Source organism: Dreissena polymorpha, chromosome 13 (genome assembly GCF_020536995.1).
Source record: "Dreissena polymorpha isolate Duluth1 chromosome 13, UMN_Dpol_1.0, whole genome shotgun sequence".
NCBI classification, from domain to species: domain Eukaryota; kingdom Metazoa; phylum Mollusca; class Bivalvia; order Myida; family Dreissenidae; genus Dreissena; species Dreissena polymorpha.
Genome location: NC_068367.1, coordinates 75215914 through 75233939, shown reverse-complemented (window position 1 = coordinate 75233939; position 18026 = coordinate 75215914). Strand labels below are relative to the sequence as shown.

At 33.8% G+C, this 18026-nt stretch overlaps 1 protein-coding gene across 3 annotated transcripts in view; it reads left to right on the top strand.

Annotated features, from left to right (window-relative positions):
- The window catches only part of LOC127856267 (mitochondrial inner membrane protein OXA1L-like), a 43103-nt gene extending 39828 nt beyond the window's left edge, over positions 1-3275 (top strand). For all 3 annotated transcript variants that reach the window (XM_052392375.1, XM_052392374.1, XM_052392376.1), the window contains exon 9: positions 2622-3275. In XM_052392375.1, coding sequence (XP_052248335.1) covers positions 2622-2761 — 140 coding nt within the window. In that variant the 3' untranslated portion in view covers positions 2762-3275. The remainder of the gene's footprint in view (positions 1-2621) is intronic.
- The last annotated feature ends 14751 nt before the right edge of the window (positions 3276-18026 follow it).

Genomic DNA, 18026 nt, shown 5'->3' with positions numbered 1-18026 from the left:
GGATAGTAGGTACCAAAGTGGATTATTGCATAGCTCAATGATATATGCAAGGCCATAGGGATAGTAGGTACCAGAGCCGATTCTTACAAAGCTCAAAGATATACGCAAGGCCATAGGGATAGTAGGTACCAGAGTGCATTATTGCAAACCTCGAAGATATATGCACAGCCATAGTGATAGTAGGTACCAGAGTGCATTATTGCAAAGTTATTAAATGAGATATTCACTAATGTGAGGATAGCAGTATTTATTGAGGAGTGTAATTGGGCTTTATGAAATATTCAAGGCCATAGGGATAATAGGAACCATCATAGATTATAACAAGTCTAATTAATCCATGCGTGGCTTTAAGTATAGGTAAGTACCAATATGGAGTGTGAGCACAATTAAAATATTAAGGCTAGGCCATAGGGATGGTATTAACAACTGTGGATTATTTCAAAGCTAAAAATTATATGCAAAGCTTAAGGGAGAGCAAATAACACTTTGAAGTGTAAGTAGGCTCAATGATATGTATAAGGCTTTAGGGATAGAAGATAGCATTGTTGAGTATAACTTGGCTTAATATCCCCGGCCTTAGGCGGAGGGATATTGTTTTGGCATTTTCCGTCGATCCTTCCGTCCGTCTGGAGCCATATCTTGGAAGTGCTTTTGCGGATTTCAATGAAACTTGGTATGAGTATATATATATGGATAATAGGATTATGCACGCCAAATGGCATTGTACACCATCTGTTAATAACAGAGTTATTGCCCTTTGTATCTTGAAAAAATGCTTTTTTGTGTGTCCGGAGCCATATCTTGGAAGTGCTTAGGCGGATTTCATTGAAATTTGGTATGTGTGTCCAGAAGCATATTGGCGGGGGATATCAATTCAACAAATTTGCTTGTTGATTATACAAGATTTAAGTGGATACTAGGTTCTACTGTGGAGCATAACTTGGTTAAATGATATATACAAGGCTTATGGGTAAGTAATTACATCTGTGTAGTATAACCTATGATATATTCAATACTTTCGTGGAGTATAGGTACCACTGGGGAGTAAACGTGTAGCTGGGCTCAATAATATATTCAAGGCTTTAAGGATAGTAGGTGCCACTGTGGAATATTACTGGCCTAAATGATAAATGAATGTCTTTAAGGATAGTTGTGAAATACAAGTGGGCTTAATGTTATATGTAAGACTTACGTGGATAGCAGGTACTATTGTGGATTATAACTGGTTCATTGATATGAGTCGCGTTCTGAGAAAACTGGGCATAATGCATGTGCGTAAAGTGTCGTCCCAGGTTAGCCTGTGCAGTCTAAATTGGATTTTTGCCAAGAAGAGACTTCATTTAAACGAAAAATGTCATAAAAGCGTCAAGTTTTGGCCCTGATTAGCCTGTGCTAATGCAGTATGCCCTGTTTTCTCAGAACAAGACACATATATTTAAGACTTTGGGGATTGTAGGCTAAGCAATGGGGAGTATTACTTAAGTCATTGATATATGTAAGGCTTTAAGAATAGTAGGTTCAACTATGGATTATTGCAAGGCTAATGTTTGAATGAATTGCTTAAAGGATAGTGGGTACAACTGTTGAATATACGTGGGTTCATCGATGTATTCAAGACTTGAGGGATAGTAGGTATCACTGTGGATTCATGCTGGTCTCAATCAGATATGCAAGGCTTCAAGGATATCAAGTCACACTGCGAACTATTACAAGGATCAATGACATATCTGTGATAGCAGATACAGCTAGGGATTTTCTAGGCCCCATGATACTTGTATATGGAAGGAACTATGGAAATTTGAAACCACTCTGCAATGATGTATGGACACACTATAGGTACCACTGTAAATTATTATTGGCCAGGATGATCCATGAAGGGCATTATGGATAGTAGGTACTGTTGGCAATTATTGCAAGGCTCAGTGGTAAACGCAGGGCATATGGGGGTAGTAGGTACACTGGTGTATTATTACAAGATTTAATGATATATGGAAGGCTTTAGAGATAGCATTTGTCAATGAATTATCATACTGCTCAATGATATATGGAAGGCTCTAGGAATAGTATGTTCCTCTTGGCATTATTTCATGGCATTTAGGTTTTAGGTAACTAGGTGGATTGTTGCAAGGCGTATTTATGTATGGAAGGCTTTAGGAATTATTGGTTGCACTGTTAAGTATTGGAATTATTTGTTCCACTGTTAGGTATTGGAAGGCTAAATGATATATATGAGTCATAACTAACGTTCAATAAAAAATAGGTTAACTGTTTAACGTACTTTTGTTCATGATCATACCCATTTGTGAAACAATATTCTTATCAAAGTTTGCGTAAGTAGATATATCTGTTTTATTATTAGCATGTGACAGATGGAATATGTATAGTATCAAACCTTAACAAATAGTTTGTTATGCTTTCTTGAGTATATCTTAGTTGCCTCCTGCATTAATTGATGCAGCAATTGGATAGCCAAATTTATGCTCTGAGCGAGTGTTCGATACATAGATAAAGTCAAGGTTTTATATTTATAATATATTATTGATAGTTTCAATTTTTCTTCCATATTGAATGCATAATTTTAGACTCACATGAGCTGCAAATTCCTGACTTTATTACTTCAGTAATGGAGGATTCAAAACGTAAGAAGAGTGCAGTCAACAGGAAAGTTATCGAAGACATGGAGTTCAGAAAGGCGGGAACTGGCCCGGTACCTAAAACGTATGCATATGACCCAACCAAGAGGAGGAGTGCAACTGGGTAACCATGGAAACGAATACTTGAGAAACGCTAGGTGTTTGCTAGATCGTTTACGGCACATAAATATCTTCTTTTTATTGTGCTGATGTATTTTTAAAATGTTGAAGTAATACAAAAATTCATGCAATTGTTATTGTGGTTTATCGACAGCTGTGCATTTGATATCTAAAGCGTGTCATTCTTAAGTATTTTTACTATTGACTGCGCCGCTTGTAGTTGGAAAACGGCATGTAGTCAGAGGTTGAATACGAACATAAGAGACCTTGTTAAAAATTAATCCTTTGTTCCAAAAAAAGAAGCAGGGCATAACTCTGGGTGCTCACTAGCTTTTTTACAGCGCTGACTTTTCCATTGTGCTATGGTAGTTAAAATGTTGAGAGCATATTATAGTTTGTGACATGTTACCATCTTAAAAAACACTTCATGCTTTAAGTTTTTCTATGAAACTGTTATTGTTAATGTGGTATTAAAATGTCATTGCAGTGTGTACAAAAAAAGCACTAAAATTATGTAACTGATTTTTGAGTTGTTTATTAATTTTTTTTTTCTCATTTATTTTTCCATGTTTGATATTTATATTGACACCAGTAACATTTGCAAATATAAAACATGGGTTCTATAAAATAAAAGTCACATTCATTCAAATTATTTTGAGATGTACATAAGTATATCGAAATATGCTACAGTGTAAACATTCATAAAAGTCTTTACACAAACAACATATATTGTTACACAAAACACGCACACAGACATACACACACACACACATAATCACACACACGCATTCACACACAACAAACAATGTGTTTAGACGGTTCTTGAAAAAAATACAAAAAATATAAACATAACATTTTCAAACATGTTCAAATCATAATAAAAAAGCTCTTAATTCTAGCTTGGGTTAAAGTTATACGTTAGGTTGACGTTTAATAAAAACATAAAACATACTAGTGTTAAGATTATGGGCACATATGTATTCAAAGAAATTATCTAAGTAGTATTGGTTGAAAAATATCTAATAAAGTGGATCCATTTTTGATTATGTTTTTCAAGTTTGTTTTTAATGAGGGCAATTTCTGCTTCTGTCTGTATTTTTAGCTTAAGATAATTCTTAAAAATATTGAAGTTTGTGATGCATTTTTTAATTTTCATGTTAAATATGAATGTTTTTATTAAAATTAATATAAAATTCAAAACATTGCTGTAAACTTTTTTGTCGATAATGCCAAAAAAGGCCATTTCTTTGTTTAATTTTACTTCAATATTCACTTGTTTTAGAAAGTACTGCAGTTTTGTCCATAATTCTTGAATGTGAGCGCATTCCCAAAATAAGTGGTCAATTGTTTCAATGTCTGATTGGCAAAACTCGCACAAACTACACTCTTTCAGTCCGCATTTTGTTAAAAATTTATTTGTTGGTATTATTCGAGATAAGAATTTATATTGGAAGTTACGCAGATATGTATCAATTGTTGACTTAATAGGAATTATATATATAATTCTCCAGTCGGTATTTTCGTTTAGATTCAATTGTTTTTTCCATTTCATTTCAGTACTGTTTATTAATTTTTAGGCTTTAAACAAAACAACTATATCAATATTTGAGTAACCTCATAAATGTGCCATTAAGAACAAAATTTAGCCTAAAAAGTGAGACAACTGTTGAAAATGATGTATCTCTGTATATACATTATAAACTTTATCATTATCAGTTTATCACTGACACAAATTGACACGAACATTTGTTCATGAGTTATCATAAGATAAGCAAATTAGGAGAAAAAACTAGCGCATTAAGGGTGTTTTGTTTGGCAATTACAGTTTAAATGCATATAGTAGAATAAATTTATGATAACAGTAAAACGAATCTGTGCTAAACTTATGCACAGTTAATTGCAATCGAAAAGAATCTTAGTATTAAGTTCTGGGTGCTAATTATTATGTGAGGGATTGCTGTAATACAGATGTATCTGATTGAGATAACACACATAAATCATTGCGATCAAACGCATATCTCATTGAGATAACATACATATAAAATTGAGACAAACACATATCTCATTGAGTTTATGCATACAAATTGAGATCAAACATATCTCATTGAAATCACACACATGTCTAATTGAAATCACGCACATTTCTAATTGAGATCACACACATCTCATTAAGATCATACATATCTTATTGAGATCACACACATCTGTTTTGCATGGGATATTTAAAACGTGTCATAAATAAATATTTTCACTCTAGTCTAGGCAGTTCGTAGTAAGGTAACCGCATGCCGTCAGAGATTTATACACACAATAGAGACATCGGCGAAAATTACTCATCCGTCCTAAAAAAATACATCCATAAAAATATATCAAACGCTGTTCTCCTGTTAGCTGTGACCAGTGCACAACTCAGGGCGCACACGTTTCTTGAGTAAATGCCTGGTAATGTTCTGATATTAGCATAAAGTAGCCGACAGCTATCCCCTTAAAAAATCTCGTAATCAGACATACAATTATAAATATGTTTCTTGGACTGGCTTTCAATGACCTTCATTTTCAAATCACTGTTTTCACGTGAACTTGTCCAATTGCACATAATTCGAAGGAAGCCTTCCCTTTATTAAAGTAAGCATCGGGGTCCAAAAAATACTTTTTATATGGTCTCTAAAGTGCTTTTTTTATTGAAAATGGGACAAGACATTGATTTAATTGTGAAGTTCAAATTGAATACGTACAAATGACAATGTTTAACGGATTAAGTTGAAAATAATGATATATAGAAAATTAATCTATTCTGAGGTGACAATCAATTAACGAGGAATTCATGAGTATTCATCAGAATATCAAGATCACAATCAACATTGAAAAAGCCTTTTTATGCCCCCGGATCGAAAGATCGGGGGTATAATGTGTATGGCCTGTCTGTCAGTCAGTCAGGCATTGTGTGTGTCACAAAACTTTAACTTTGGGTAAACTTTTATAACTTGCAATATTGGAGATATCAACTTCATATTTGGCATGCATGTGTATCTCATGGAGCTGCACATTTTGAGGGGTGAAAAGTCAATGTCAAGGTCATCCTTCAAGGTCAAAGGTCAAATATTGTATTTTTCGTTCCTAAAACTTTAACCTTCGTTAAAGTTTGGTCATAACTTTTTGAATATTGAAGATAGCAACTTGATATTTGGCATGCATGTGCATCTCATGGAGCTGCACATTTTGAGTGGCTAAAGGTCAAGATCATCGTTCAAGGTCAAAGGTAAAATTTATGGCTTCAAAGCGGCGCAATAGGGGGGCATTGTGTTTCTGACAAACACATCTCTTGTTTATCATATAATTGTCAGATTGGGTATGATAATTGCTACAATACACCATGTCACATATTGCCTACGATATAATACTAATAATAGTTTTAAATAGATATGCAAACGTACACCATAACGTCAAACTAGATGAGAAGAACGCACAAAGAAATGGCCTATTGCTCATTTCGCTGATGAGTTATGCCTTGGGTAAGCATGCGGCTAATTGTTGTTTAATCTTATGTAACTGGCGGACTAACGTCCATATACGTCCGTTGCATGCGTCATATTACGGCATTGCCTTTGGGCACGTGCTTTTGCACACGTTCCCGTCGGAAATTCACACGTCACGTGAAGATTGGGTGTTCCAATCTATATTAACACGGTGTTCTTCAGAAGAGAACTCTGTATCACACACACCGCTAGATATTGCAGTAATAAAACTTGTTAATGGCATGGGGTCGATAGGCCGCTGCATTTAGCTTGTTGTTCAGAATATATTTTACGAATATCGGAAAACGTTGTTAGAATTAAATCAACATAAATAAATCGCTATACACTGAAACTGAGTTGTGTACGTTTATTATGCTTCAAAGACTACGTGACAACCGACGATGTCAATGATTCTTTTAAATTATGTGTTTATCATGATCAAGGTGATAACTTATAACGTCATGACTAAATAGATCTGGTCACTCGAAATAGTTTGATCATAGATGCTCTCAATTGTCTGGGACTGAGTCACCTGCATGCTTTGTAACCCAAGAGGAACAGATTGAGATCGAAGCTCACACATTTGATGAATTATTCGCATTTTACCCATAACCTCAATACGCATGAAGAGTTTCTGTAAGTAATTTCTTCAAGTTTTCTCCTTTATCGGGCTGTGTCACCGATAAGACTCTGGTCTCTAGGGTCGAAATCACATACTGATGTCAAGTGCAAATAATTTTGATTGAATATGCCTTATTTTGTTATTATTAATTTTGATTAAACACGTCTTATTTTGTTTGGAATCTACCTTAAATCAAGGTTCTCAATCATCTGGCACCGAGTAACATTCAAGACACACAACTCTTGATGCTAGGTCGAAATTACACATTTAGGTCAAGGATCACAAATTCGATGAAATTTTTTATATAAGTTTGACATAACTTCACTTTGCATGAAGCGATTTTGCAATAAATGTCTACAATGTATCTGAATGTGTGTCACAGGTAAGACTCCGGTCTTTATGGTTAAGGTCACACACGGATGTCAAATGTTACAGATTGCGATTAAATGTGCATAATTATTGGGTTTGGGTTCAACCATACATCAAAATTTTAGATCATTCGTGACTAGGTCGCCTGCAAAACTCATAAGCCTAGACGCAAGGTCATGGTTACACTATGATGTCAAACATCACAGATTTAATGCCTTTATCTTATTAAGCCAGTACTTTTCTACGCATCAAGGGATTCTGTATCAACCATTATACGTACGTGTTAACCTTTATGGCTGTGTGTCACAGGTAAGACTTGGGTCTTTAATGTCAAGTTTAAATACTCGTATTTTATTAGGATGCTACTGTACATCAACGTATTTGCAACTTTCCGCATACACAATTTATTTGGCGGAGGATATCAATTCAAAGAATTGTTATCTATGGTTCTTTCAACCACAAACGTAACCAAATGCATAGATCAAAGGAACATACATTTCGTAACGCTAATATGAACATAAATTTAACATGCATCACATAACTGAGTATATTTTTGTACAACAAATTTCACATCTAGTGAACAACTTACAAAGCGGTAAAGCGCTTTTATTTTTCATCAGTAAGAAGAAAAATGAAAATGCGACGGAGTTTACATGTATATACTAATTTGGAATACAAATGTTATCTAAACACAAGGATAAGTCATTTATACAAACGAATCAGTCATTAACATGAAGCTAATATATACTTCAATTCCCTTTCGAACTTAAATGGTATGCAACGACATTGATCAGATATCCTGCTTAAAAAGTGTAATAAACAAATGTAGGTATCAAAGTAATAGTCAAACATTCGCTGATATCTATATTCAGTGGTAAGACACCGGCAGCGATTTAAGTTTTAAGTTCCTGTACGTATTAAAAATAAACACGCGACAATAAAAGTGCAAAAGAAAATCGACAGGTTATGACCTTACAAAACAACATTTGAATGTTTAATCATTAATCACACAACATGAAACGTTTTGGGTCGGCTTATTGGGGGTAAAAAATCTTAATGCTAAGGAGACATATTTTTTTTATTGTACTCTTATTTCTGGCTTCGAGTGATTTTAAGTCAGTCCAAACCAGTAAGATGCTTTTTAATTATTAACACCTTGGTTTACTGCTTTCCTTGTTTTGAAAGGTCGAACACACACCCGATCATATATATATAATCTTGCGTGTTCCATTTTATGTCATCGTCTCCGAATGTGTAGATGGTTATAAGAAGAGAGACGATGTTAACGTGAAATGTGTACTAAAGAAAGAATATGGGGCAGTCTCAAAGTTAAATAACTTTAAGCAATCTATCTATTCAATAATATTTTTTAACAAACATGTTTGCGATGATTAATAACATATAACGCATCCATGAATACACAATGTATAATGAATTTCCTTCGGAAAACATGAGCAGAACAAATACTGAACACGTGGGGAAGATTTTGCTTGTTCACGACGTGCCCCTGTACCTTATTTGATACCGATACCAATTAGTGCCAACGCCAATTTTCTTAAACATGTTTTACGGAATACCGTAAGGACCATTGTGTTTACACATTAAAATCCAGAGGGCGACAATGCGATAGTAAGTTGGCGACAATGCGAAAGTACGATGGTAACAATGCGAAAACGCGATAGTACGATGGCGACAATACGATGGCGACAGTGCGATAGTACGATGGCGACAATGCGATAGTGCGATAATACGAGGACGACAGTGCGACAATACGATGGTGACGTACACGTGTGTAGACATACCTTCTTTAATTGACCACTCGCCAGCTGTCAATCAAACTCACGTAATAATCAATCAGATTTCGTTTATTGCGACCACATGGTCCGACAAACAAAGACTGTCGGAGTAATGGAATAAGCCTTTTATGAAAACACAACTTAGTGGGCGTATTTGGCGAAATATTTCAAAATACGTTTGTAATCACACACAAAAAACCTATTTATGCACTGAATACATCATTATTTAGTTTGGCCACTGTTTACACATTCCTAATAAAAATACGAACGAAACAATCATTTCATTTTAAGTAATAAGTCTATTTCGTGGTGATAGCAGTTTACAGGTGGGCTACTACTTTTCACCACGACTGAAACATTATTATTTTACATTATTAAAATTTTGACTCAATTTGCGGTGCATATTGTATATATTACATCAATGAATACGACATAAATTATACTGAAAATAAATGCTGAGGAGCGTTAAGAGTATTATTCCTGCATTTTTATATTTAGAGCATCTGGTTGGTTCACTGCATAATTTTTTAGCAATTTCATTTGTGATTTTGTTTGATTTTTTTTAAACATAGTTTTGTGGATTTAAGGCAACTCTTCTAAGATAAGAATTAAACATTCAAATAATCATATTGGCATCGACCTTTAAAAAACAATTTACATTAATAAAAAATAAGTATTTATGAAATTAACATACATCTTTATCAGTAATAGTATAAAACATATTTTTAATAAAATACGCTTAAATCGAGTTTGTCCAACAAAAACCCGACTACCGAATGGGTCATTTTATACATGTTTTGTTCCAATCAGCGCGCTTCCATTATATGATAAATCACTCATTTTTTATTGGACCCAAACATTTCTTTAATGTCAAGACATCCACATTTTTATAAACATGCACTATGTACATTTCAAATTGATAGTTTATTACAATATAATATAGAACCGCTTCGACTCTACTTAATTTGTTAACTGTTAATGTATTTATAACAAAATACATTTGATAGAATTTAACTAGTAACAAGCATTTTTACTAGTTTATCATGCGTTAAAGACGTATTGTGGAACTAATATACAAACGAAAAACACGCTGTCTACTTTAATATTACACGTGTGTTAAAAATTGGTTATAATTTCCGATAATAGTTCGCACACACCACATACCGGTATAAATAAGAATTTATGTATTGAAACAAATTAAAATATTTAACAAGAAATAATGGTTAATAATTTGTTTTCACACTTATTAGATATCATAACTTACATTTATGACAAAATGAAAGATGCTTTCGTGAGAGATATCATGCGTTATACTAGTTGCGGTCTCTTGATAAATTATTATTACATATACGATGTATAACTTTATATTTAAGATTTAGTTAGATTGCTGATATATTCTTGTAGATTACCGGCACTGTGGTTTCCTGTAGCTTCCGGTATGTCATGTTACCGTTAGTTATATTATATACAATGGCAAAACCGGAATACGCCTCTGTTGTGAACTTATGGTCTTGTGTTTTACAAGTAATTTCATTTCAGGATTTCGGGAATATTTTTAAGCACTAAGATTAGCTTCCTAAAATATTAGTGTAGTGAACTTTGAAGATGAATACTGCAAACAAGTTCAGACCAAACTCCACTATAGCAGCATTATGGAAACAGGTAGATGAGCAGAGCCAAGTTTGCGACTTCACTATCAAAGTCGGCGATTGGGTAAGAAGCAGAACTATATGTATGCTTACATTTATTTTTGAAAAGGGGGTCCTCATAGTTTTTAGTTGTGAGTGTTAGCTCAAAACTAATTTAGAGAGGCAGTTTTGCAAGTCAGTCTGCTGTAACTACGCTAGGAACGACAACTGCAAGTCACTACGATAGGAAAGCAACGATAACCACTACCTGTTTATACTTAACCACTGGTAAACTGCAGCAGAAAATAAACAATAGGCTTAAAAGTTTATCATTGAAATCTGTACATATTGGCTGCTTTAAGGGAAAACGTGGCTTAATGCTGCATTAAAAGTCTGTCATGTGGGCAAAATTGTTGCTCAATAATTGAAAGAAAACAGATAAAGTATTAGATACACATAACACAACATGTACATGATTATAGTCTTGTTATTCTTTAGCAAGGAAACAAAATTCTAAAGATGGTTGCCAGTGCAGCAACCAATTGTGAAAAAAGAAACATGTTGTTATTTTTTCTAAGTTACCTCTATAACATAAATATGAGGATAAACAGTGCACACACATCTCGAACTGTGCTTTAAGACGCACTCATTATAAATTTGAATGGGTTGTGTTCATTTCAAACTTGCGATATAAAAAGCTATAATATTATTTTGAAAACAGAGTTGCGTCTAAGATTATGCAATAGCGAACAACTTCAGTGCCTTCAGCGCTTTGATTTGTGTTATGTGATTGATGCGCCAACCTCCACTGCTGTTGATCCTATTACCACTAAGAAATAAGTGTTATTTAATCAGTGTTTGCTCCACTAAATTATGTTGGGTATAATTGCGTTTACCGCGCTGAATTGCATCTACGTATACCGTAACACATATATGTCATGTAAGAAGAATATTTTTATTTTTTTTAAAGGAAAAGAAATTCCACTCGAGTATTGTCATGGCCAGTCCATTCTTTTACTGTATCATCGATGGAGGATTCCTATCTAGAAGACCAGGTAAATAAGATTTCCTGAAACTTGTTTGAATAGCGTCTAGATAGAGGATCTGATATGTGTTTGGTTAGTCAAGGAAATTGAAACTAAACTGAAAATGCTATGTATGACCTCATTAAAGTGCATTATCAAGTACATCTTTGATTTGTAACAAACTAGAATAAAGGGTCTGAACAGTAATTTCCCGAAAATATCGAACAAACTCGGATTGTTGTACAACTCATTCATGTACACTAGTCCAAAATTATCTATGCTGATATGTTCGTACCATACATGGACACAATATTTTTGATTCAACAAAAACGAGTTACGTGTCCGAAATTACGTATCATAAGAAACTTATTGTCGTTATGATGTTGTCGTTTTGAATATAAAAAAGTAACACAATTTTAACTATCGATAATAATTTATTCCTTATTAACGTTCGTGTGTTGTTTAAGTCAGGGTAAATGTCAGAGTGTTGACATTAAAATCGTATTTACCTCATGGATACATGTTTGTAATTACCATACTCGAAATGTATGTCTTGATCATCAACACATGATATAAAAAAGTGTGTAAGAGTAAGAGTTTAATATACTAATTAACTTGTGTAAATGAATGAGTTGGTTAAATTGTACAACAAGTTTGCATGAGTGTGTATATGTTAATCAATTTAAGACACACATGTTTAATCATCTAACGTCATATTGCATGTAGTATTTGATTTAGTTAGAGAGTTGCACATTATTGTTTCTTTTCATTGGCAGCAATCGCAGAAGTTCCAAACACTAGTCCTGTAAATGTTGACATGGCTTTAATGTTCCTGTACGGAAAATGGCCCATAATAAGCGAAACAAACATTAACGAAATGTTCGACCTTGCCGAGTTCTTCATGATTCCTACACTAAAATCACTGAGTGTAAACCTCGTACAATACATTAACATAAGCGAGACAAACGTTGTAACCTATTTAGAAATGGCGTCACTATACGAGTTTGACAATCATCGTGCCTTGCAATATGTCCATAGCCATCTTGATGAACTCCTTGCAACCGATGCGCTTGTCCGAGCTTCAAAGGATTTCATTGCAGATCTCTTTGCTAATAAAACTCTTCGTTATGTTTCCATGGATACCAGGCTTCAATTTCTAAAACGATGGGCGCAGTTTAATATAAATGAAAGAAAAGGCGAGTTTAAAGAGTTGTTTGCATTACTAGACACTAGAATGTTAAATAAGCAATGTATTCAGATGGCTACATCTGCTCTGGACTGTTGCGAGCAGATTATGTCGTTGTCATTTGACAAAGAAGTTGATGGCTCTAAATCATGTGAGGTAGTTGCTTTAATGTCGAGATACGATTTGAAGCATTCACATTGGTTTGACATATGCAATGATCAATGGGTGAAACCTTCAGTGTCCGTTCATTCCAATGGCTCTTTAAGCCCTATGTACATATTTGCCTGCGCTCTAGACAGCTTTTGTTACGGTTTATGCTACTCTACCAAAATAGACATTGTGGATGCCTCGACGGATACATTTCGAACAATCGATATATCAGGGGAATATTCTGAAAATTTTGAAGAAGTTTGTGCAAATAAGAGTACAGTTTTAGCATGCTCTTTTCATCGAGTGCAGAGGTTTATTTTTCCAAACATGTATCGAACACCGCCAGAAACGATACGAACATATGTATTTCATATCGGAAAACTTGAGGCCTGCTCTTCTACCGTCGCTATGAAACCCTTGTTTTCGTTACAATTATCCGAATGTTGCAGAATATGTATAAATGAAGAGAACATATGTGCAATTGTCAATGAACAAAGTGTTATTTTATTCGACACCGTGACTTGCCAAGTTGACAAGCTGGAATTCAAAGTATTGACCTCAGACAGGATAACACCTTTTGGTCATGGCTTTGTCATTCAACGAGATAAATTTGCAGTTTGCTTACAAAGAATATTTGGGCCCAACCTCAATAAGCGATTTCAAAGGCGAATTTTTCGTTTACCACAGGAAAGCGAAGCATACGACTATGGACAAGACTATAGAATGACATATCGGCTGATAGGTAATATATGGTTTCGCTGCTCAAAAAACAACCATTGTAATTTTGAAAGGGCTACCAGAAGATTTTCTCTTCGTTGCTTAACTCTTCTGAATTCTTTTACTTGGCTTCGAATCACTTTGCCTCCAACTTTGTTACACGAATTATTTTCAAATGATCCAACGACAACAGCTATATTACTAACGGTCCCGATAGGGAGGTTGAGGTGTCATATGGATTGTCCTCATTGCAAAGTGCAGCGAATCACAAACTTCAAAAAGGAATCTGAGTACATAAAAACAATTTTTCAACGGAAACATGGCGACTATGATTCGAGTGATTACAATTTCAGAAAATACGATCCAAACGATGAGTATGATGAGGGCGAGTATTATTATTTGAACTAATAAACTGTAAACGGAAATTCTTTCTGAAAACTATCAAATTAACACAATTGTTTCAGAACATGTTTATGTAAATGAGCAAGTACAAAACAATACATTTGTTTGACCATACAGCTTTTGTTTACAACACAGTCTGGTTTAATCTGTATGATTCTTACTGTTTACAGATGTGCACACTATATGTTACTCTATGTGTAATTATACATATAATGCACAGACGATAATTATTTCGGTTCCACAAACTAAATTGAATTTTGTTTATCTTGTTTGTTTATTTTTATGTTCCGCCGTGAAACAGTATTTCAGTCATATCACGGTAGTATTTAACCTGATCACGACTTTTCCCGGCACGGCATTCGAACTTTTCTTTATTCGATCTCGGAATTTCTTTTAATTCTATACCAGTTTAGCTGGCCGGCCCTGCAATTGTATGAAACTAAGTATTAAATCCCCGTTATTTGCATACTCGTATTGCCTTTATTTAGGTAAGTATTTTGGAATGGGAGAGCGCTGAGGGACCACGGACGAGGTGACACAGCCAATCACAAAACCTATAGATATATTGATACTCAGTTCTTAACAATCATGCAATTTTGTATTTCGATTAAATAGACTTATCATATTAAAAGTGATAATTATGTTGCAAAGTAAGATTATTACAGCTAAAATTATGTTTTTGAAAAATGACATGTTCAAAGACGCTTTCCAATATTCCACTGAGTTGAAATCGGTGCAATTGAGCAATATATAATTCCGAGGATTTCTGTTTTTAAATGTAGATATAAATGATTACGCTCCAGTTCTTATTAAATCAAAAGAGCTTTAATAAATGTTTGAACCATTATCTTCTTTACTACATAGTCCTTTTTATGGAGACAGGATTTATTATTGTCTTATTCCCTACATATGTTATATCCATCGTTCCGGTATGTTCGAAATGTGTGAGTATGTAACTGTAAAATAAATTACAATATTCAACGTGACAATTAAAAAAGATATCTCTTAACCAAGGATATCAAACTGCAAAAGATGAGCAATTGACAGTCCTCGTTAAAAGTTACATAAATGGTCCCATTCTGTTGCAGATTTGAGGCAGCTAGAAAATAAATGTTCAAGGGAAAACCTTTAACGACGCCATCTAAACTACCATACCAACTTTGATTGCATCAGTAGTAAACTAGTAAGGGGATGATTGAGGTTAAATTATCAAACGACACTTAAATCACTGAATGGTGTCATCAGACTTATAGTTTTTGATTATGTTGCTACACAGAGACATGAGACGTGAATGTCGAGAAACATATATCAGTTCCTCATACATTAATTATAAATAGTTTGGATTCGTTACTTGTTAGATTTGGTTTAATGTGGACAGTGTTTGAGTTTATGCACCACAATCTTATTTTAACTGACTAGTGGCGTTTAAATGTACGTAAAAATGGCAAGCCAAAAGTATAATTCAGACAAATGATACTGATCGGATACGAAAAGGATCGGATTCACCTGCGCCATTTTCATATACTATTATAAATATGTTGCACGTTAGCTTATCAAATACTGTTATAGTAACATGAATCAGCAACAGAGTTGATAAAAACGTGGAATTATAAATTAACTTAAAACTTAAACTTAAGTGAGTAGCTTAGTTTATACATATGTAAAAACAACATTAGTATTTAAGAACAATGATCAAAGAATCGGAAATATAAGGCAACATCAAGGTCAAATTTGCCTTTAGTATTCTGATTGTTCAGACATACGTCGCTCGAATTCATCTTGCAAAATCCATTATGGTCGACGACCTGATGACCATTTAAATACTTATCGAGTTGAAATGCTTTTATACTCATCAGTCGTCAAAAATGCTCAACGTTATATTTAAAAGGTGATTTTGATGGCAGAGCTAATTTTGTTTTGATAAACAGAATACTTTATTAGTATTGAATACCTTTATTATTCAGCGGATCTTAGACAATCTGAACATGAGCCGTGGCTAATATTTTATGCCTAGCAAATGAACGTAAAAAAGCGAAATGAAATGTACCCTTCATATTTTATTGATACTTTTATCTCAAAGCGAAAATGCCTAAAATAAACATTCCAAAATTATTATGACGTCTTATTATTATCATAAAGCATCAAACGCAAAGTTATTTTATCAGTTTTATGCATTCTTGATCGAGTTCATGGTCTTCTTGGACAAAATTGGTAACATTTGGACTAGACTAAACAAACAATTGGGTAAATGGGCGATGGAAGTGATGTATCAACATTTGAAACATAAATATGTTTTATTCAAACTCCCAGCAAACTTTAAATGTGTACTAATTTATAAGCAATTTTGATGTATTAATATTTACATATATTGTATATAGTCTACCATTTACTCGAATTACTATCACTGCATCAATAGTGTAGGCTAAAGACTGAAGACTTTTAAGTCTACAATATTTGTAACAATAAAAACACTGCATAGCTTATACATGCCACGTTACATGTCTTGTTTTTTATTAGAACGTTACTTTTGATATAATACTACTTTTAACCTGCCTATGCACGAAGGACAAGACGGGATTTACATCGAGCTTAGAAAGACGCTCGAGAATATTGTTTTCTGATTCATTACTAGATTATTATGATAAACAAAATCTCAAGAACGATGAAAGTATTCGCAATTAGAATAAACAATACGATTAAGCAGTTAAATGTAGAGCAATTGTATTAATCAGTTTTAAGATTCTGAAGAGAGCACCCAATAATATTAACGTCAACATGGTCTGTTTATATGCACATTTCATTTCAGAATTTACTAAGCAAGCTGCATTATATTGCATTGTAGTTTGTTTTGCTAATATTTGAAGTTTTAATGTACATTTGTAATATAATGTTTGACTTAGTTTAAAAATATTTTAAATAATTTCTTTTATGTAAGGAACGTCCCTTCTGCAGCGCTCATTGAAACAATGCTGTCTTCACCGTCGCTCGGAAATATTGTACTTTAACTACTTTTGAAATTTAACAGGCTGATACCGAAAATTGCTCAAAAGCCCATGTAATTGCTTGAAAAGACTTTGCAGATATGTCTGAATTTAAGTAAGACAACGTAGTGTTAAAAGTGGCGTTTTAACATTTCCTGCTAAGGTAAATTTTGCCGTCGGCTCTCTTGTCTTGCTCAAACTAATGTTCTAAAATTGTGTTCAGATCTTATCCTAAAAGGTATATTATGTATCGAATTGAAACTTAAAAGTGGGGATGTGCAGTGCACAGGAACCATATAAGTCGTGCTTCCATATTTTGATATTTAAATCGTCAATGTTTTCTAAACTATACGAGGTAAAAGAAAAACAATACAATTGATTGTGTAAAGGGAATATCTCGACTATAATTTGAGATTTCAATGATGAACTTTGTAGGGATGAAGCTTGCGTTATCGTAGAACAGTAGAACAATGTCCTAAAACTGACCTGCATAGCCATCTGACACATGAGCTTTGTGGAGGGGGGGGGGGGGGTCGGAAACTACAGTGAAATTTCTATTTTTACATTAAAATCAGCTTTGCAATTATATCAACAATAACGTTTGTTAACATAGAATCTCAGCCGACTGAAAGTGAGTTTTATATCATGTATCCTGAATGTGTTTTGCAACAAATTTTAGTATTTTGCCTAATTTACTTTATTTTTTCAACATTAAGTAATATTTAGTTTTCCAGTGTTAATATATAGGCCAATCAGAAATAAAAACATCTGCTGTTAATAACCCTTTATTACATAACTGTGTCATAGTTGCTTTTTTTTATTGAAATAGTATTTTTATAATTTGCTGAAGAAACGGATAAGCTTTTTGTTTGCATTGGTATG